The sequence below is a fragment of the Diabrotica virgifera genome, chromosome 7, assembly GCF_917563875.1.
Source record: "Diabrotica virgifera virgifera chromosome 7, PGI_DIABVI_V3a".
NCBI classification, from domain to species: domain Eukaryota; kingdom Metazoa; phylum Arthropoda; class Insecta; order Coleoptera; family Chrysomelidae; genus Diabrotica; species Diabrotica virgifera.
The window spans coordinates 238,279,720-238,301,984 of NC_065449.1; the positions used below are offsets into that span (position 1 = coordinate 238,279,720).

The 22,265-nt window shown below is 32.1% G+C and overlaps 1 protein-coding gene across 1 annotated transcript in view; it reads left to right on the top strand.

Moving 5' to 3' along the window:
- The window catches only part of LOC114327925 (aldehyde dehydrogenase 1A1), a 69,606-nt gene that overhangs the window by 46,127 nt on the left and 1,214 nt on the right, over nt 1–22,265 (top strand). Inside the window, exons 6-9 of the mRNA XM_050656360.1 lie at nt 5,460–5,644; nt 5,759–5,923; nt 21,491–21,648; nt 21,710–21,787. Coding sequence (XP_050512317.1) covers nt 5,460–5,644; nt 5,759–5,923; nt 21,491–21,648; nt 21,710–21,787 — 586 coding nt within the window. The remainder of the gene's footprint in view (nt 1–5,459; nt 5,645–5,758; nt 5,924–21,490; nt 21,649–21,709; nt 21,788–22,265) is intronic.

The window sequence follows — 22,265 nt, forward strand, 5'->3', positions numbered from 1 at the left end:
TTAGTATATTCATAGAACATACTTTTCAGAAAAAGTATATGCTGAGAATATGCGTAATTACCATTGGGAATGTGCAGAGCAGATGCTGAGTATATACTACATTACAGTACTTAAACGTTCTATGTATATACTTAGAATGTACTACCGCACTACTTTTCAGTATATACCAAGAATATCCGTTTTAGAACATTCTAAGGAGGTGCTGTAAACCTTCTATTTATATACTTAGAATGTACTACGGCACATCTTTTTAGTATATAGGAAGAATGTACTTTTTAGTATATGGGAAGAATATTCCAAGGAAGTGCTATATATTGCTCAGAAGTATGTTTTCAGCATCACCGAATCTCCATCCTAGGTTCTACTTTCTACTAAATTTACATATTACATATGGGAATGCAGTTTGTACATTCTACAATATTACTTAAAAAGTAAATATGAAATATATAAATTTTAGTTAGTTATATAAATATTATATAGGTAAGTAGGTATATATATATTTAGTTTATTTGCATATAAAAATAAAAATGCTGAATATATAAATACCTATAATACCCAAATATATATTATGTAAAATATGTATGTAAATAACTAAAATTTATGTTTTGTTTATATGTACCTATATACATACTTACTATTTAAGTAATATTGAAGTACCAAAATGAATTTTTTATTTGTAAGTTGACCGCAAACAAAATAAAAAGGTTAATTATGCATGTTCCTATTCCTTGTAGAAATACTCGGTCTTCCTCATAACACAGCACAGACCAAAATACACATCCCACAGTCCCAAGTCCCGCATAGACAGTGATAGTGTTGACTGTAGATACAAATGCCAAATGCCTAACTGTTTTTCATATTTTGTATTTTGCCTTTGTTCCCAACCCCTTACCCCTTATGCAGGTATGCAGCGGTCGTTTCCTCATTGTTTGTGGGTTTTGGCTCAGCTTTGTCAATTCCATGTAAAAATAAAATTCTAAGAATACTCATGATAAACTTATTAAATCAAAATAGTAAATGCATTTCAATGATAAAAGCGAAACGAGAATTTCTCCTTTTTCGTTAATACAATTAATTTTTAAACATTTTTACCATACTATTAAAAACAATTTTAAATAATGAATTCGGTAGTTCAATAGTACTGCCTACATAAATTTTTAAATTTTATTAATTATTCATAACGAAGTTTATAATCTATAAGCTAACATTATTCTTCTTATCCATACACATATTCCTTGTAAGATATTTTAAAAGTACTTATAAGTATGTGTCAAGTATATACTTTTATGGAATATTCGATAAAAGTATATTCTAAGAATAAACTTTTTTGAATATTCCGAGATACTACTTACACGAATGTACTCAGTATATTCGGTACGAGAATATTCCTTAAAGTATATGCAAAGAACATGAAATTTAGAATGTTTTTTATGGTACATGCTACGCTTGTACTACTCATATACTAAAAAGAATATACTCCGACGAATGTTGGTAGTATATGCTTTGAACATGATGCGAACATCATTGTTATGTGGGAGGTAGGTTTATACTCATGATACATTAACAATTATTACGTACCTGTTGCTTTTAAAAACGATTTAAAAGTCACTACAATATTATAAACTTTTTTGTTTCTGTCCGCACAACAATAAAACTAATATATTATACATTTGTTTACCTTTACCTTTACCTCCAAACCACAGCTGCCATATCGGATAATTTTTGACATGTCATTTGAACATCCAATCAGAAAAAAGTTATAATGCGCATGCGCTGGGCTGATAGGTTTTAACATATAAAAAAATCACCCTCTATCGCCGGTAAAGAAGTAAACTTCAAAAACAATATATTATTAGGTGAATATTGATAGAAATTTTGATGGTAATCAAATTATATAAATAAAAGTATTACATACTATGTATTTTGGCAGATCAAATAGGTAGGTTTATACCCATGATACATTAACAATTATTACGTACCAGTTGCTTTTAAAAACTATTTAAAAGTCACTACAATATTATAAACTTTTTTGTTTCTGTCCTCACAACAATAAAACTAATATATTATACATTTGTTTACCTTTACCTTTACCTCCAAACCACAGCTGCCATATCGGATAATTTTTGACATGTCATTTGAACATCCAATCAGAACAAAGTTATAATGCGCATGCGCCGGGCTGATAGGTTTTAACATATAAAAAATCACCCTCTATCGCCGGTAAAGAAGTATAACTTCAAAAAAAGTTATTAACAAAAATTGTAGGTATCTTTAAACTTCACATTTTAAAATTAGTTACAATCTTACAGGGTGTTCCATAAGATGGTGGCAGCCTGTATTTTATTTTAAATCTGAAATCTGCTTCACTTCCACATCACAACAATGTAAAGTTTTATTATGTTATACCGGGTATTTAAAAAGTTATAACCAATGTTACCTGAAAATCGTATCAAGTTTAACTCCCTGTATAATTAAAAAGGAGTTTAGGAACATTGATCTATTGCAACCATAGTTTTTTAATAATTGCTAAAAATTATAAAACATATTCGTTTTCATAATATTCGTTAAATCAAATACAGGGTAAGTCATAACGCAAGTACATTATTTTCTTGGTAATTTTAAATAGAACACCCTGTATTTTATATCTCTATCGAAAATTACTACTATCGTACTTCAAATTTTATGAAATACTCCCTATACCTAAAGTTATCAGTTTTCTAGATATTTTTATTTTTCCATCAAAGTATTAATTTGGTAGATATTCTAACGTTTACCAATAATTATTGTGAGTTGGGCATGATTGATTTGTCAGAAACCGACAGTTTGACATTATTGTTTATTAATTCAGTATTGGGGTACACCGTAAATTAGCAACAATTATTAATTAGTAATTCAGTAATTAATTCAATTTAAATTAGCAGTAGGTATTGAATTTTACTACTTATGAAATGGTAGATAATATGATCTGGATTTTGGGAGAATGCAATAAAAATTCATTACTATCAGCAAGAATTTATCAAGAACGGTTTCCAGATAGGTGACAACCTAGACTAGATACATTTGAAAAATTGAAAAATCGACGTAACCGCACTGGTTCAGTGAATTATGAAAAACATGAACGAACACAAACTAATGTGACAGAGGAAAACGAAATGAGTGTGCTGATGGTAGTTACAGAAAACCCACACACAAGTATAAGGAGTATTTCCGATGAACAAGAACTTATTTACTACTCTGTTTAAAACATTTCATCTAAAAACAAGATGCATCCTTATCATATTCAAAAGCACCAAGAATTAAATAATGATGATTTTCAGAAACGAATAGTATTTTGTGAATGGGCCTTAAAAAAATTAATGAGCAGAGAGAGTTTTTTGATTATGTCCTATTTGCTGATGAAGCTGCATTCCATCGAAACGGTTCTATTAATAGGCATAACTTTCACTACTATTCAACAAGTAATCCATACCACATAATAACACATAGTCAAACAAGATGGTCTCTAAATGTGTGAGGAGGTATCGTCGGTAACCATGTAGTAGGACAATATTTTTTTGAAGATAACTTAAACGGTGAGATTTATTTAGATTTTATCGTAAATCAGTTACCTATATTATTAGAAGAGGTTCCACTTAATATCCGTTAACAAATGTGGTTTCTACATGACGGTGCTCCTGCGCACCACAACGAATTAGTACGTGCTGAACTTATAATGATCAGTTTGGTGAAAGATGGATCGGAAGGGATAGACATAGACGGGTAAGGTGGCCCCCAAGGTCACCAGATTTCAATAAAATGGACTCATTTTTTTGGGGTTACGTTAAGAACGAAGTATGTAAAATACCTCCAACAACAAGGGATGATATGAAAAATAGAATCCGAATTGCATTTTAAAATATTTCTTTACAAATGCTTAGTAATGTAAGCAACTCTTTCAATTACCGCTTTCAAGTATGCATAAATGTTTTGGGAGGTCATTTTGAACACCTTACTTAAGTAAGATAAGTTAGAATTACTGTTGTTTTTTTATTTTTCTATGTGTTATTTTTTTTTAATTTTCCGTCGGTTATTTTTTATAAATTTTATTTGAAATAAATTGTTTTCTTTTTAGGTCTGGATCCCGCGTATGAAAAAAAAGTTGATTATAATAGCAAGCTGAAAATTTGTTAATAGCTTAAGGGTGTCTAGTCGGATAAACTTTGATATATGGGAACACTGGAACAGGGGCAGTTTTAATTGTGGAACAGGTTAAAAATTTGGAACGGCCAGACCACGAAAACGGCACATTTATTTTGTCCGACAGAATAGACTTAAACTCTCCGAACAGAGATTAAACTCTCATGCAAAAATCAGAGTGCTATTTTTCACCAAATGGGCGTTTTAATGAGTGGAACATGTAGAATATGTCAAATGACAGGAATTATGACCGGTGATAAATAGCAGTCTGATTTTTGCATGAGAGCTTAATATCTGTTCGGAAAGTTTAAGTCTATTCTGTCGGACAAAATAAATGTGCCGTTTTCGTGGTCTGACCGTTCCAAATTTTTAAGCTGTTCCACAATTAAAACTGCCCCTGTTTCAGTGTTCCCATATATCAAAGTTTATCCGACTAGACACCCTTAAGCTATTAACAAATTTTCAGCTTGCTATTAATCAACTTTTTTTTCATACGCGGGATCCAGACCTATTTCTGTGTCGTTATTTCGTTACAGAATTAATAAACAATAATGTCAAACTGTCGGTTTCTGACAAATCAATCATGGCCAACTCACAATAATTATTGGTAAACGTTAAAATATCTACCAAATTAATACTTTGATGGAAAAATAAAAATATCTAGAAAACTGATAACTTTAGGTATAGGGAGTACTTCATAAAATTTAAAGTACGATAGTAGTACTTTTCGATAGAAATATAAAATACAGGGTGTTCTATTTAAAATTACCAAGAAAATAATGTACTTGCGTATTGACTTACCCTATATTTAATTTAACGAATATTATGAAAACGAATATGTTTTATAATTTTTAACAATTATTAAAAAACTATGGTTGCAATAGATCAATGTTCCTATACTCCTTTTTAATTATACAGGGAGTTAAACTTGATACGATTTTCAGGTAATATTGGTTATAACTTTTTAAATACCAGGTATAACATAATAAAACTTTACATTGTTGTGATGTGGAAGTGAAGCAGATTTCAAATTTAAAATAAAATACAGGGTGTTCCATTTAAAAAAACATAAGTTTGGTCTGCCACCATCTTATGGAACACCCTGTAAGAGTGTAACTAATTTTAAAATGTGGAGTTTAAAGATGCCTACAATTTTTGTCAATAACTTTTTTTTGAAATTTTTACTATAACAGATCTCCTCACACTAATCAATCACCCTGTATGTTGATAAGATTTTTATAGACCAAGAGAATATATTCTATTGTTACTTTTTCTATTTCCAGTTGATGAAGCTGTCAAAATTGCTGGCAATGCAATCTTCGGCAACCATGGCCAAAGTTGTTGTGCTGGTTCTAGAACATACGTACAATCTGGAATATACGATAAATTTGTGAAGAAAGCTGCCGAATATGCTAAAACCATTACAGTAGGTGATCCTTTTGCACAAGGCACAGTTCAGGGACCACAGGTATGTCGATGCTATAATAAAAAATGTGTTGTGTATTTAAAAAAAGTTTAAGTTTTTATTTATATAATTTGAATTGTGTTAAATATAAAATAACTCGACAAAAATCCATTTAAGATTGACGTACCATCTTTAAATAAAATTCTCACCATGATTGAAAGTGGGAAGAAACAAGGAGCGAAACTAGAAACTGGAGGTAGTAGGATAGGGACTCAAGGCTACTTTGTACAACCAACTGTATTTTCGAATGTCACAGATGATATGACCATCGCAAGAGAAGAAGTAAGTATATACTCACATATGAGATACCTTTCAAATTAGGTAGGATAGACAGCTTTAGGTTCCCTTATAGGTACTCATAAGTGTTTTTCAAATAAGAATAGCTTTTGCTGAGTGTTTCATAGATTTCATTTGCAATTTCTGTTGAATTTCTTACATTTTTCCCATTTATGCTACAGTTTCCCAACGGCTTCACTGAATAAAAAGAAAATTTTTGACTGTTTGGTATCTTTCTTGTCGGATAGTAAAATATTATTGTAATTAGTTATAAGTATTTGTAAAATATGTTTAAAAAAATATAAAAAAAATAAAAAGAAAAAAAAATTAAAAAAAAAATAAAAAAAAATTAAAAAAAAAAATAAATAAAAACATGAAACAAAAAAAAATAAATAAAAAAATTAATAATTAAAAAAAAAATTAAAGAAAAAATCACTAAGAGGATTTAAACCTCCGCGGGGATGATAGTCCTGTCGCCAAGGGGGGTACAACGGCCTCCTGTATTCAGATGGACTTACCCAAGTTTTTTTTATGTATTTTGACCTGTAGAACACGAATTTTTTGGGTAACAGTTGATCCGGATGTCGATAAGATTGTTATAAACCAAGAAGTCGAGGAATCACATAACAGCGATTTCTCGCAAAACAAAACATTTTTTTGTATTTTTTGGGTCATTCTAACCAAAAAATGTTCCTACAAGTTTTTTCGTAGGATGCATAGTTTTCGAGATAAACGAGGTTGAACTTTCAAAAAATCGAAAAATTGGAATTTTTGAACCCGAAAAACTTTTGATTAAAAAATAAAATAGCAATTCTGCTTACCGCATTTGAAAGTTCAAGTCAAATTATATCGGTTTTAATTATTTGTATTGCCAAAAATGTATTATTTTATTGTTAAAACAAAGCTGTAAACACCTAGTGCTTGAGTGACGTTTCAATGATTTCTCATTTAAAATCGAACGAGTACGTAGAGGAGGTAAAAGTGCAAGCGGGGCTATTTCTAAGTAGCATGCAATAAAACGCATTTATTAGGCACGGGAAACAGTATGTGTTTATAGCTTTTTTTAACAATCAAAAAATAAATTTGTAGCAATACAAATGTTCAAAACAGATATAATTTGACTTAAACTTTTAAAGGCGGTAAGCAGAATTGTTATTTTATTTTTTATTCAAACGTTATTCGGGTTCAAAAATTGCAATTTTTCCATTTTTTGAAAGTTCAACCGCGTTTATCTCGAAAACTATGCATCCTACGAAAAAACTTGTAGGAACATTTTTTGGTTAGAATGACCCAAAAAATACAAAAAAATGTTTTGTTTTGCGAGAAATCGCTGTTATGTAATTCCTCAACTTCTTTGTTTATAACAATCTTATCGACATCCGGATCAACTGTTACCCAAAAAATTCGTGTGCTACGGGTCAAAATACATAAAAAAAACTTGGGTAAGTCCATCTGAATTAAGAAGGCCGTTGTACCCCCCCTGGCGACAGGACTATGAACCGGGTTGACATCCTATCGTAGTGACAAAAAAAAAAACAAAACAAAAAACAAAAAAAAACTAAAATAACATACAAAAAAGAATGCATTTATTTTAATATTAAGATTAATATTTTTATTTGTAAAATGTATACACTATGTGTTCTTGATAAACATTAAGTAATATAATATATTTATATTTATTAACATAGTATGTACATTAGCTGTAATGAGTAGGTAAATAAGAAGTACAAAATTGTAATAATATAATAACCAAGTTTCACTAATTGGCAATATCTTTAATACATTTACTTTTGATTGAGACTGGCTGAATGACCATAGTCCAAGCCAAAAAAAAAAAAAAAAAAAAAAAAAAAACGGCTTCAAATACATTTTCAAGTACGGCATTTCTTGTGGAAGTATAAGATTCTGATGGTAGGTACCTATGCACTTTGGAAATCTATTGCACTAAGGACACTGAATTGTGATACTTTAGACACCATTTCCTCGATATTTAGTAGATGATAGACATCAAGTTGAGTGATTCGATTAATTGTCTGAGAATAATTAATGACAAAGCACTTCTTGTGAGTTTCGTTTTTGGTGATAAGGACTTGCGCTCTCCAAGGGAATTGATATTCTTCAATAATGCTATCGTTCAAAAGCTTCACCTCATTTTTAATACCTATTAACTTTGGAAGCAGGGCCGCTGCTACCATGTGTGCAAAGTATGCATCGCACACGGGCGGCCGATTGTAGGGGCGGCCAAAGCAGGCCACTGATGATAATACTTTTTTTAAAACGAAAATAAATTTAAAACATTAAATAGTAATGCTTCAGATATTTCTCTAAACTCTAGTATTCCAAACAATCTAAACAAAAATGCCAAAAATGTTATTTATTATATGCACTGCCCTTTTGCAGCTGTTGTCCGGGAAGTAGTTCCGGTAATGCTTTTTAATTCAAAGTGGCTGGCGGTTTTCGGACTTGTGTAAGATATTTTTATCTACGTAGTCCATATGCGATTGTTTCAAATTCTGAACATTTAGATTTGTTTAGAGAGTACGATACGACAATAGGATACTTTCCGTGAATTTAGATAAGTGCTTGTTAAGTTGCTCCCAGTGAGTAATAAAAAAGTCTTTTTTATTACTCGATGGTTGCTCTGTTATAATATTGTTCCTTTATGCTTATGTACCTATATAGATGGGTTATAGTTTAGTCTAAGTTGAGAATTTGATAATTTTAGATACTCCTGTTTCTTTTGCACACTACTGTATTTCAAATAGGCCTGGATGTCGCGTACCAAAAAAAGTTGATTAATAGCAAGCTGAAAATTTGTTAATAGCTTAACGGTGTCTAGTCGGGCAAACTTTAATGTACGGGAACAGTGGAACAGGGGAACTTTTAATTGTGAAACAGTTTAAAAATTTGGAACGTCAGCTTACGAAAACGTCCCATGTATTTTGTCGGACAGAACATCCAATTGATTTGTTACCCTTTCATTAAACTCTCATGCAAAAATCAGACTGCTATTACTAACCTGATATGTCCTTAAGTACCTTAACCATTGTTTAATTAATAAGACCACTGTCGATGGAATAATTCATATTTATTACTCATATGTTATTCAATACATTTTACATTCAGTTTTTCTATAACTACTGTCTTTGCCCCGTTGTTCTCTCCCCTACCTGTCAGTCCGCATGGAACATCACCGCAGAACAGTAAGTGCCAGATGGCCATCTCTCTCAGAGCTACCAACTCACTTTAAGCTGTGTTTACACTTAAAACATCCCAACTTATCACCCTCACCCTTAATTTATATCTACCCAAATATGATTAATATGATTATGTAAAACCTAACTGAACAATTTTTTTTTTTTTTTTTTTTTTGACTTACTCTAGAATGAAATCATTGTATTTCTTTGGCATATTTGTAACGCGTCTGCTTCTACCTGTTTGAGACATATTATCAGATGGATAATTAACAATAATGTTTTGTTCATTATCTGACCTGTAAACTGTATCAGTTGATGATCTGTTGCCAGTGTCTGAAGAAGTAGCCATGTCCAGCAAAACTGGCTCACCTTGGGTTTCCATCGTTAACTTCTCCAAATTTGATTCAGATTGTGTTATACTCTCACCTACCGGATGTACTACGTTTGGTAGTTTTATATATTGAAAGTCATTGTTACTGTCAAGTTCATTTTCCCTGTTGTTTGCAAACTCAGTGCTACACCTGCCTACCTGATTCGTATGACGCTTCCATACCTGACCACTATCTAATCTGCAATAATAAGTTTTCTTACCTACTTTATTTATTATTTTAGCTGCCACCCACAACTTTCGGTTTGTTTCCCTATAGTCTCTTACCATAACCCTTTCTCCTATTTCAAAACATCTTTTCTCCTTTATAGAAATATTTTGCTGTTCTTTACTGGGCTTTTCGGCCATCATTGATATTCTTGTTCGCAATGATCTATTATATACAAGTTCAGCTGGTGACTTTTCTGTTACTGGGTGTTTTGTGTTGCGATATGTTAGTAAATATCTTGATATTAATGTAGACAGTGGAATACCAGAGTTTCTTGGATCATCTAGGGCTGTTTTCAGCTTCATTTTAAATGTCCTGACATACCGTTCTGCAGCTCCGTTGCTGGATGGATGGTAAGGTGCCCCTGTTAAATGCTTAATCCCATTTTTCTTAAAGAATATTTCCATGGTTTTGTCAACTAGTTGAGGTCCATTGTCACTCACACATAACCTTGGTAGTCCCATTCTGGCAAAAACTTCCCTTAGTTTTTCTTGCGTTTCTGCTGCTGTCGCCCTACTCATAGGAAATACCTCTACCCATTTGCTGTAAGCATCCACCAATATTAAGCACAACTTGCTTTTTAATTGCAAAAAATCTATATGCACTCTGTCAAATACTTTGTCCACTTCAGGCCACGGTGAAAACTCTGATGGAGGGTTGTCTCTATTCTTTAAACATGGACCACAACTTTTTACCCTATGCTCTATGTCGGAATCTATTTTAGGCCAGTAAACATATGATCTCGCTAATGACTTGCACCTGACTATTCCAAAATGTCCTGCATGGAGCTCATCGAGGATTTGTGGTCTTAGACTTGATGGTACCACAATACGATGTCCCCACATTATTATGTGCTCATCTAAATACAACTCTTGTCGTTTATGGTAAAATGGCATTATTTCATCACTTAAATGTTTGGGCCATCTTTCCGTTTTAATATACATCTTTATTGCCCTTAAAATGCCATCTTTGTCTGTTTCTTCTCTAAGTACTTTGTTGTTAATTGGCCAGTATTCTATAGACTCCGTGAAATGAATATATGTCATTCCTTCCGCTGGTTCCTCTACTGTTCCCGTAACCTGCACTGGTGACCTTGATAAATAATCAGCTACAGGATTGTTTATTCCCTTGATGTGTTCAATACTGTAGTCAAACGATGACAAAAATAAAGCCCACCTTTGTATCCTGTTTGCGGACATTTTAGGGATGCTCCTGTGTTCTCCAAATAATGCAACTAGCGCTTTTTGATCTGTCCTTAATTTAAACTTATTACAGCAGAGGTACTGGTAAAATTTATTTATGGTAAAATGAACTGCTAAAGCCTCTTTTTCAACTGTAGAATATTTTTTTTCTGCTGGCATGAGAGTTCTTGACACACATGCTACTGTTCTCTCCTCTCCCTCTTTAACTTGGCTTAACATGCCTGAAATACCCTTGTCACTTGCATCTGTTGTTACTATTATTGGAAGGTCAGGGTCAAAATAAACTAAACAATTATCTGATGCTATTATATCTTTTATAATATTGAATGCCCTTTCACATTCTTTTGACCAGAAAAACTTTACATTACCTTTTAAAAGCTTGTATATTGGTTCTAAGATCTGGGCAGCCCGAGGTATAAATTTATGGTAATAATTTACTAGCCCTGTAAAAGCTCTAACTTCTGTTATATTTTCTGGTTTAGGTGCATTTATTATTGCAGCAATTTTACTATCTGTTTTCTTAAGGCCTTCTTTTGATATTTTGTACCCCAAGTATTCAACTTCCTCTTTAAAAAATACACATTTTTCTTTACAAACTGTCAGCCCAGCCTTTTCAAGTTTGCTAAGAACTTCCCTCAAGTTAGTCATATGTTCTTCTGCTGTTTCCCCCGTTACTATTATATCATCTAAAAAGTTTGTTACATTTTTCATGCCCTTAAAGAGATTTTCAATTTCTCGTTGAAATATACTACTTGCTGATTTTATTCCGAATGGTAATCTTTTAACTGCGTACAAACCCCTGTGAGTGTTCCACGCTAACAACTTACTTGATTCAATATTTAAGGAGAACTGCATATAAGCTAGTTGTAAATCAATTTTTGAAAAACGTTGACCTTTTTTTAGTTTATTCCATAATTCATCAATTTTTGGAAGTGGATATTTCACATCTTCTAAATGTTTATTTATTGTTGTTTTGTAATCCCCACATATTCGTATTTTCCCATTTGATTTTTGAACAAAGACTAAAGGTGTTCCCCAATCTGAATTGTCTATTAATTCTATTACTCCCTCTTTCTCTAACCTATCTAACTCTAACTCTACCTCTTTCGCATAGGCTAAAGGAACAGCTCTGTGCTTGCAAAAAACTGGTTTAGCATTTTCCACAACTTTAATTGAAATTTCCTTATGATTAAAGTTTCCTAACTTACTAGTAAATACGTTTGAAAAACTGTTTATTAGATCTAGAATTTTACTATTACTTACAATTTGATTCATCATTTCAAGCCTAATATTGAAGGCCTTTATCCAGTCTCTCCCTAGAATATTTGCAGAACCTTTTTGAACAACGTATAGCTTTACTGGTATTTTCTTGCTTTTATAGCCCATATCTATTATAAAATATCCCTCTGGTGAAAAGACACTACCTTCATAACTTTTTAGCAACAGATCATCACTGGTTAGCCTAAAATGAGAAAAATTATTTATATATGTTTCTTTTGTGATTGCACTTATACCAGCGCCACTATCAATGATCATCTCATATATTTTGCCTTCAATCTTTACCTGGATTTTAAAGGGATTGTCTACCTTGACTTGTACATGGCACAGATCAACAATTCTTGATTCTATGCTGTCTAATGTATAAATGTCCTCTTCCGCCTCACTATCTATAAAATTAACACTATTTTTATGTGCCAAACAGACCCTAGCCAAGTGCCCAATTTTTTTACATATATTACAAATGTAATCTTTATATTTACAACTATTTTTGTGTTTATTTCCACATATCTTACATTTTGACATCTGATTGACACTTGAATTTACATTGACGTTTGAGCTGCCATGCATTGTCCGCCTTGTCCCATGTTGCCAACCTCCATCCTGTCCCTGCCGACGAACTCGAGAACTCGACGATGACGAAGCTTGCTGATGATCTATCACATGAACATTTACAGTTGACCTCGAGCTTGTTTTTGAAGCCATAATAGCATTTTCTGTCTTCATTGCCAAACTCACCATCTGCTCCATCGTCACCTTTTCATCCTCTTCGCATAATCTGTCGAGAATTTTACTAGGACACATACCACTCACGAACTTATTTAGCAGCACTTTGGTTAGATCTGCCCCAAACTTGCACGTAACTGCAGCACTTCTTATCCTAGCATACCAGTCCGCTATTTTTTCCTCAGTTTCTTGCCGCAGGTCAAAAAATGTACATCTCTCTCTCCATGTACTCACTTGACCTCCGTAATGGGTAGCTAATAACTGTGATAATTCTGCAAATGTTTTGGTTTTGGGAGCTTCTGGAAAACATAGATCTCTCAACAAGGTGTATGTGGGTGCACTTACCGAACTGATTAGGATCGCCACTTTAATAGCTTCCTCTTCAACCCCATTTGCCACAAAATGTTGTTCCAATCTTTCTTCGTAAATATTCCACGGTTGTAAATCTGGAATAAATTCTTCGAACTTTTTGTTCGCCATCTTGATTCACTAACAAAGGTACCTGACATCGGTTTACATAAAACAATTGGTATTTACTTCGTTACCACTTTTATCCTCGTCGCCATTGATATGTCCTTAAGTACCTTAACCATTGTTTAATTAATAAGACCACTGTCGATGGAATAATTCATATTTATTACTCATATGTTATTCAATACATTTTACATTCAGTTTTTCTATAACTACTGTCTTTGCCCCGTTGTTCTCTCCCCTACCTGTCAGTCCGCATGGAACATCACCGCAGAACAGTAAGTGCCAGATGGCCATCTCTCTCAGAGCTACCAACTCACTTTAAGCTGTGTTTACACTTAAAACATCCCAACTTATCATAACCAACATGATTCCTGTCATTTGAAATGTTCTTCGTGTTCCACTCATTAAAATGCCCAGTTGGTGATAAACACCAGTCTGATTTTTGCATGAGAGTTTAATGAAATGGTAACAAATCAATTGGAAGTTATGTCCAACAAAATATATGGAACGTTTTCGTAGACTGACGTTCCAAATTTTTAACCTGTTCCACAATTAAAACTTACCCTGTTCCAGTGTTCCTATACATCAACGTTTGTCCGACTAGGCACCGTTAAGCTATTAACAAATTTTCAGTTTGGTATTAATCAACTTTTTTTTGGTACGTCTGATCCAGGCCTATAATTTAAATATATGTATTATTAAACAATTAAGCATACCAAATGTTGTAAGTAGTCTTGTAGATATAGTAGACATTGAGATAATAATAATAACTTTTTTTTGGTACGCGGGATCCAGGTCTAAAAGTAACGTCGAGATCAGAGCAATTATTATTCATATATGCGTTACGGTCTCCTGCACATTTCTATAAATACTAGTAGGTACCTATGTTGAAACGACTAAAGTGTTGGAAGGGGGCGGCAAATATTAAGTTGCACACAGGCGGCCAACACTTTAGCGGCGGCCCTGTTTGGAAGACACTTGCAATATAGGTAGGCAATTGTAGGTATTTGGGTGGAAATGGCAGAGCTCAACTTTCAGGTTTATGCAAATCAAAATCCAACATTCAGTGTTCTACCTGGTAACTAGCCATTCGAATCACAGAGCTCTTTAACGAATTCTGAAAGTGTCATTGCCAAGTTTTATCCTATTGTGTCTGTTTGAATTATATACAATTTTATGTTGATTAAAACATTATCATATAGAATTTGCTTTTTCATTTCAGTTTTCTTTAGGTGTATTTCCATCCCATTCTTGGTATGTTCCTGTTCCAGTTTTATCATCAAAAAATTTAGGTCATCTTCATCTTGTGCGATCACTACCCACATAACAATGATGTTCGCATCATGTTCTAAGCATATACTACCAACATTCGTCGGAGTATATTCTTTTTAGTATATGTGTAGTACAAGCATAGCATCTACCTTAAAAAACATTCTAAATTTCATGTTCTTTGCATATACTTCAAAGTATATTCTCGTACCGAATATACTAAGTATATTCGTATACGTAGGATCTCGGAATATTCGTAAAAGTTTATTCTTAGAATATACCTTTATCGAATATTCTTAACACATACTTATAAGTACATTCTTAACACATACTTATAAGGAGATACCTTTAAAATATCTTAAAAATACTTTGTATGTATAGGAAGTATAATATTAGCCTTATAGATTATCAACTTCGTTATATTTTAGAATACATAATTAATAAAATTTATGTATGTAGGTAGTATTGGACGAATTTCATTTCAAAATTGTTGTAGGGTAAAAAAGTCTAAACATTAATTGTATTAACGTTTACATAGATACTATTAAAAATTCGTTTTCATAATTGAAATGACTTTACCATTTCGAGTTTATCATGAATCATTAGTATTTTTACATCCTTGGAATTTGAATTTAGGTACATTCAATTCAATAGGCCATTTCGCAGAACCAAAACGTGCCAAACTGCACAACCAAAGCAACCAAAGGCTTTGGCGTTGCCAACCGTCGAGTAAGCTTTTTCCGCCAACTTACCTTAAAAATTCCCACTTTTATAAAAAAAAAAACTTCCCTCCTGTTTACAAAATCTGAGAAGATATGTTGAATTATTTTCAAATATTTTGATTTTTTCTTAATATTTTACAATTTGGACTGGAACAATAATTCCCTTTTGAGTTAACTTTTTCCCTTTATCACCTTTTATGTTGAAAATTCCCGCAAAAAGGGAAATTTCTCTCCGTTTGGCAACACCGATTTTGTTATTCCACAATACATTCATAACCCCCCCTCCCCCCCATCATATTCTGACCATTTCTATTCTTACCTGAATGGATCAGGGATAGGAAAAAACCGTGAAATATGAAAAAGAAAACAGGCATTATTTCATTATTTGTATCATCTATGGATCTATGCAGTTCTATGCATAGATAAATAATATAGTATTACCGGATCTATGGATGAAGGCGAATGATGTAGTACTAGGACTAAAGAACATACATAATCTGTTTATTTTGTTTGCGGTGCTTCAAAATACATATAATCTATTTTGATAACTCAATATTACTTAAATAGGTAAGTACATATAAGTATTATATAAATTTTAGTTACTTATTATGCATAGTTTAGTTTAGCTAAATATTATACCCTAACAACACACAACATTCCAGGAATGTACTACCAAAGTTCTATCAATATTTGAATGTCCTGGACATTTAGGGAACATTCGGTGAACATCTGTTTAAATTATTCCTGGAATGTTACCATAAGACATTCTGTGAACATACTACCAATGTTCCTATATTTTAAGTTGCGAAATAATACATACGTGTAACAGATACAACATTACTTATAACATACCAGACAAACTAAGTGACACTTTAGGCCTACAGTGCAATAATATGTCAAATTTAAAGAGTTTCCCAAGATTATAAACATACAAATGTAATAAAAATTATTGTTCGCGAATATTCAATTTGGAATGCGATTTTGTTAATAAAAAAAATACTTATAACTTATGCAAAACCCAAGAGAGGCATTTATATTTATTTCTTTTGCGTTCATTTTCAAATTCGCCGTGCATATATTTTTGTGCATGGCGCTTGAGAGGGCATCACGTGACTAAAAACAAACGACCAACCAACGACCTCGCTTCGGCCATCTTGGCATCTTCATCTTGGCGACCTTGCCTTGCCGTGGATTGTTTTTAGTTGTTTGTATTATTTGTGCTTTTTAAGAATATTTTTTTAATTCGGATACTTTTATAATAGCTTTAATAGTATTATTAACATAGTGCATAAAATGGTGTCCTGTTTTTAACGCAGTTGGAGTAGCAGAAACAAATGTAGATAAAAAAATCTGCAGGAATAACGTTTCAATTATGACAGAAGCTCAAAACAAATGACTGTGAATGAAAAGCCCTATTAAAAGGTTAGTATGCAAATATGTAAACGAAAGCATGCCCTGTATTTCAGAAAATAAATTAATACCCTAATAATACTATTCATAAAAAATCTTTTAAGTAACGTAGATATAACAAAGTGAATAAAAGGCATAAATCAGAAGAATTATTATTTTATTTTATAAGTTAATAATTGGTCATATCCATTTATTATTTTAATAATAATTGTGAATAAGCCACAAACTTCGCTTATTCCTAACTAAAATAGTAAATAGAGATAGGTAATAACAAAAGGATTTGTAAAACTAAAATAATTCTTTTTGCGTTTTTGCTAGTGTATGCGTTTATAAATAGGATGGTAGACCACACACTATAATATGCAGTACCAACTAATGAATACACAGAATATTATAGTCGATTTGCTAAACTCAGTCTCAGTACTAATTACTGTAATTTTGGCAAAATTGGCCAAAAACAAAAAAAATTACCTACTAAAATCACTAGCCAGTTGTGTCTGAGTTTGGGGAACCGACTATACTAATAAACAATTTCTAAGCTGTTTTATAATAATTTTGTGAGTTCATTAATCATATTTTTTATTTAAAACTAAAATTTGTTAATAATGCTTAGTAATGCATATATTTTGTATTTTTAGCTTTCCAGAAGATCCTGCGAAGAAGACATGAAGTATAGATCAGATTTGTTAATAGAGGAGTATGTTCAAAACACTTTTTAGAAAAAGATATTGACAGAACTTCACTTTCATCTGTTCGTTTGAGAGACTGTGCTGTTCCAATAGCTTATGTCACACAGGTATATGCATAACCTAATTAATAATACAGTCCGTACAATATAGATACTGTTGTAATTCATTATCTACATCGGAGATCTAAGTTGACATTGTTGCCCAACTACAAAAAATTTTTGAATTCATTTTAAGTCAAATATATCACATAATTATTGCGAAGTAGATTATACAACAAAACAGATTAATATTCAATGTAAATAAATAAAAACATCAGAAATCGAAAACAAGAATTAAGGTATAATCTTATGTTACAGTTATTAAGGTACCAAGGGTATTATAGGGATATACGTTGACCGAAAGCGTTATTATTATAATACCTGTGGTGCCTTCAACGTTTAATGCCCGACTAAATTATTCTTTATATGCGAAAAATTTGAATGAATTTTGAATTGATTAGTTTTTAAATAAGTACATTTACCAGTAACAGTAGTAACGTAATTGTGGTAACCATAGTTTTACTTAGGTTGATATTTGTCAACTTGACAGTATCTAAGTCGTTATTTAAATTTAATGCCCAAGGGCGTTATATCGTACTTAACAGACTTCGAAATGTCATTATTTGTCAAATAATGTACCAGTAGGACATTAAAGTAAATAATAAAAACAATAAATATAATGAATACTAAATACTTATTTGTTTGTGAAAAATCTATTTCTTTGTGGCTTTTTTGTAATTAATTATTCTAATGGGGAAATAAGCCACAATTTACTTGAAAAAATAATTTTATTAAGGTTTCTACTTCCACATCGGATGTCATTGTCAAAATACAAAATGTTCATTATTATTATTTTATTTATTAAATATTATTTATTATTTATTTAAATATTATTTAATATTTATTTTTTTATTATTATTATTTATGCATATTATTACCTGTAAATAATATTTCTTCTGATTGTTAATTGTAAAGGATAGAAAAATTACCTTTTATTTTATTTTCTTTTAGAATCAGCTGAGAGAAGTGGTCTACAAAAAACCAGAAAGGAAACGGAATATGTGGCTACGAAAAGCAAAAGAAAGGTTTACAAAGCAAATGTGACACATTTTTTTATAATATTTAGGAATGTCAGCAAATTACATTAAAAAATGTATGTAAAGATTTTTTGCAATAAAAATGTTTATATTTATCAAGGATGTATTATTTGGTATGGCCATATATCGTCAGTGATGTGACAGTACCTCCTATCTGTTTTTTTCAAGAGATTTGTAAGATAGACTAAAAACTTGTTTCGGCCACCTCCTGTTTTCATATATTTTTTGACTTGTTTTGCAGTAAATTCAACTATCTATTTACTACAAAAAAAGTCAGAATACGTACGAAACCAGAAAGTGACCTTAAAAAATGTTTTTCGTCTCCTGCAAACCTCATGAAAAAACATATAGGAGGTATTGTCACATTACTGACGATATATTTCAGTGAATGTCTAAAAAATATACTGTGAATGTTCAAAGAACGTTCGTAGACATTCATGGAATGTTCTAACAAGACATTCAGTCTAAAAATATACTGTGAATGTCCAAAGAACATTCATGGAATGTTCCAACAAGACATTCAGTCTAAAAAATAGACTGTGAATGTCCAAAGAACATTCGTAGACATTCATGGAATGTTCCAACAGAACATTCTAAGAATATTTAAAATGCTGACACAGCACTTTCCTGGTACTTTCCAGGGACATTCGTGTGCATTTGGGGACATTCCAGGAATGTTTTCAATGTCCTGTGTGTACATTCTAGGAACATTCATGGAATGTTTTGTGTTATTAGGGTATAATGATTTATATAAATAACTAAAATTTATAAATATGTACTTACTTTTTAAGTAATATTGTAGAATGTAGGTACTAACTACATTCTTATTTGCAATTAAAATATGTAAATAGATATTTGGTAGAACCAGTAGAACCTAAGATGAGATTAGGTGATGCTGAAAACATACTTCTAAGCAATATAGCACTTGATAGCACTTTCTTAGAATATTCTTAAAAATATAATATTCTTCCCAGACAAAGATGTGCGGTAGTACGTTCTTAGTATATAAATAGGAAGGTTTATAGCACTTCCTTGGAATATTCTAAAAAGTACCTTCTTGGTATAAACTAAAAAGATGTGCGGTAGTATGTTCTAAGTATACACATAGAAGGTTTATAGCACGTCCTTGGAATGTTCTAAAAAGAACATTCTTGGTATATACTGAAAAGAAGTGCGGTAGTACATTCTAAGTATATACATAGAACGTTTAAGTACTGTAATGTAGTATATACTCGGTATCTGCTCTGCACATTCGCAATGGTAATTACGCACATTCTCAGTATATACTTTTTCTGAAAAGTATGTTCTATGAATCTACTAAGAACCTGAAATTGTTATGTGGGTATTTGATCGTCACCAAAACTTAGGGTATACAGGGTGTTTCATTAATAATTGTCCATATAGTAACTGGAGAAACCTTAGCACAAAATACGAAGATTTAACCTAAAACACTTAAATAAAATGTGGTTCCTTACTGAGTTACAGGGTGTTTTATCTAAAAATTTAAAAATTATTTTTGCTCAGCATTTTGAAACTATTCGACATATCCTTTTTGCATTTGACAGGAAGTTTACGTACTGTACAAGCTACTAAATTATGTTAAACAAACGTTTATGGCTATTACCAGAGGCGTACGACGGGGGAAAGTGAATGGTTGACCCTTTCCAAATTCTACGCCACTAGCGAAATTGCTATGTTAGTTAAATTTTTGGATTCTAAAATACTTTATATGAAAATAATATACTCTTCATTCGTAACGATAAAGTCATTAGTTTTCGAGATATTTGAAGTAAAAATGAAACGACACGGTCACTCTGATCAGTGTATTGCGTCGCTTCATTTTTAATTTCAAATATCTCGAAAACTAATAATTTTATCGTTACGAATGAAGAGTATATTATTTACATAAAAACTATTGCAAAATCAATCAGTGGCGTAGAATTTGGGAAGGGTCAACCAGCCACTATCCCCTGTCGTACGCCTCTGGTAGTAGCTAGAAACGTTTATTTATCTTAATTTAGTAGGGTGTATAGTATCTACACTTTCTGCCACGTATGATAAGGATACGCCAAATAGTTTTAAAGTAATGGGTACAAATAATTTTTAAATTTTAATCATAATATGAATCATATCATAAATAATTAGGTAATCAAAATAACTGTGCCGTTTCATATTTAACTTCAAATATCTCAAAAACTAATGACTTTATCGTTACCAATGAAGAGTATATTATTTACGTAGAAAGTATTGTAGAATCTAAAAATGGCACTAAAATAGTAATTCCTCCAGTGGCGCAGAATTTGAGAAGGGTCAACCATTCACCATCCCCTGTCGTACGCCTCTGATAGTAGCTAGAAACGTTTGCTTAACATAATTTAGTAGAGTGTCTCGTAGTCACACTTTCTGCCAAGTATGAACAGGGTACGTCAAACAGTTTTAAAATGCTGAGCAAAAATAGTTTTTAAATTTTTAGATAAAACACCCTGTAACTCAGTAAGGAATCACATTTTATTTAAGTGTTTTAGGTTAAATCTTCGTATTTTGTGATAAGGTTTCTCCAGTTACTATATGGACAATTATTAATGAAACACCCTGTATAGATATTCGTTCCTTACTGGTATAATCATTCTTTCGCACTTTCTTTTCTATGGTTTCATGGTTTTTTCCAGGAATATTTTGAATAGGGTAAGAGATGTGGAGTAGCCCTGTAATAGTCCCTTTGTCGTCTTAGAACAAGGAATCTTGCAAGAACCAAGATCCCTTTTTGTAGACTGGACAAATGATACCCCTTTTACAAAATAACAAGTTACAAAGACAAACGAATGATTCCCGGTTTTGAGAGCATAACCATGTTCTAAAATACGTAATTTTTCAGATTTTTGGACCAGTCCAATCTATCTTAAAATTCGATACTCTTGAAGAAATTATAGAAAGAGCTAACGACACTGAATATGGATTAGCTGCTGGAGTTATCACAAATAATCTTACCACCGCTCTAACGTATGCGCGAGCTGTTGAGGCTGGTTCCGTTTGGTAAGATTAGATGTTTTTTTTTATTTCTTTTTTGACAATAACATATTTTTTATTACTTTAGGATAAACTGTTACGATGACGCGATAAGACCACAAACACCATTTGGAGGTTACAAGAAATCTGGAATTGGCAGAGATTTGTAAGTAATCTGTTGATATTATTTCGTACACAAGTATCAATTTTATTCAATGATGAGCGTGTACCAAGACATCATAAAGGTCGGTACACATATACGAGCCAAACTATTCGCGAACCGTTTGCAAACGCTATGTTCGTATAATTTGTACGGCAGGACGAATCACTTGCGAGATGTTCGTTCGTCGCTCGTCACGAACCACGGCCTGCCGGTTTTTGGGACGAATACAAAAGATATTCACAGTTCTTAGCAACGATATTGTTAGTTCGTGTCGTCGCATCGAGATTGTGTGACTTGTAAATTATAATAAGTTAATTTGCTTGCACTCCAAGAATACACCACACTTTTAAACAAAACTGTTACTTCGCACAAGTTGGTTTGTAGTTGGTTTGTCGCTTTTCATGGATCGTGATGAGTTTGTGATGGGATCGCTGTAAATATATTTTCAACGAGCTGCTCGCGAACAGTTCGGCTCGCATAT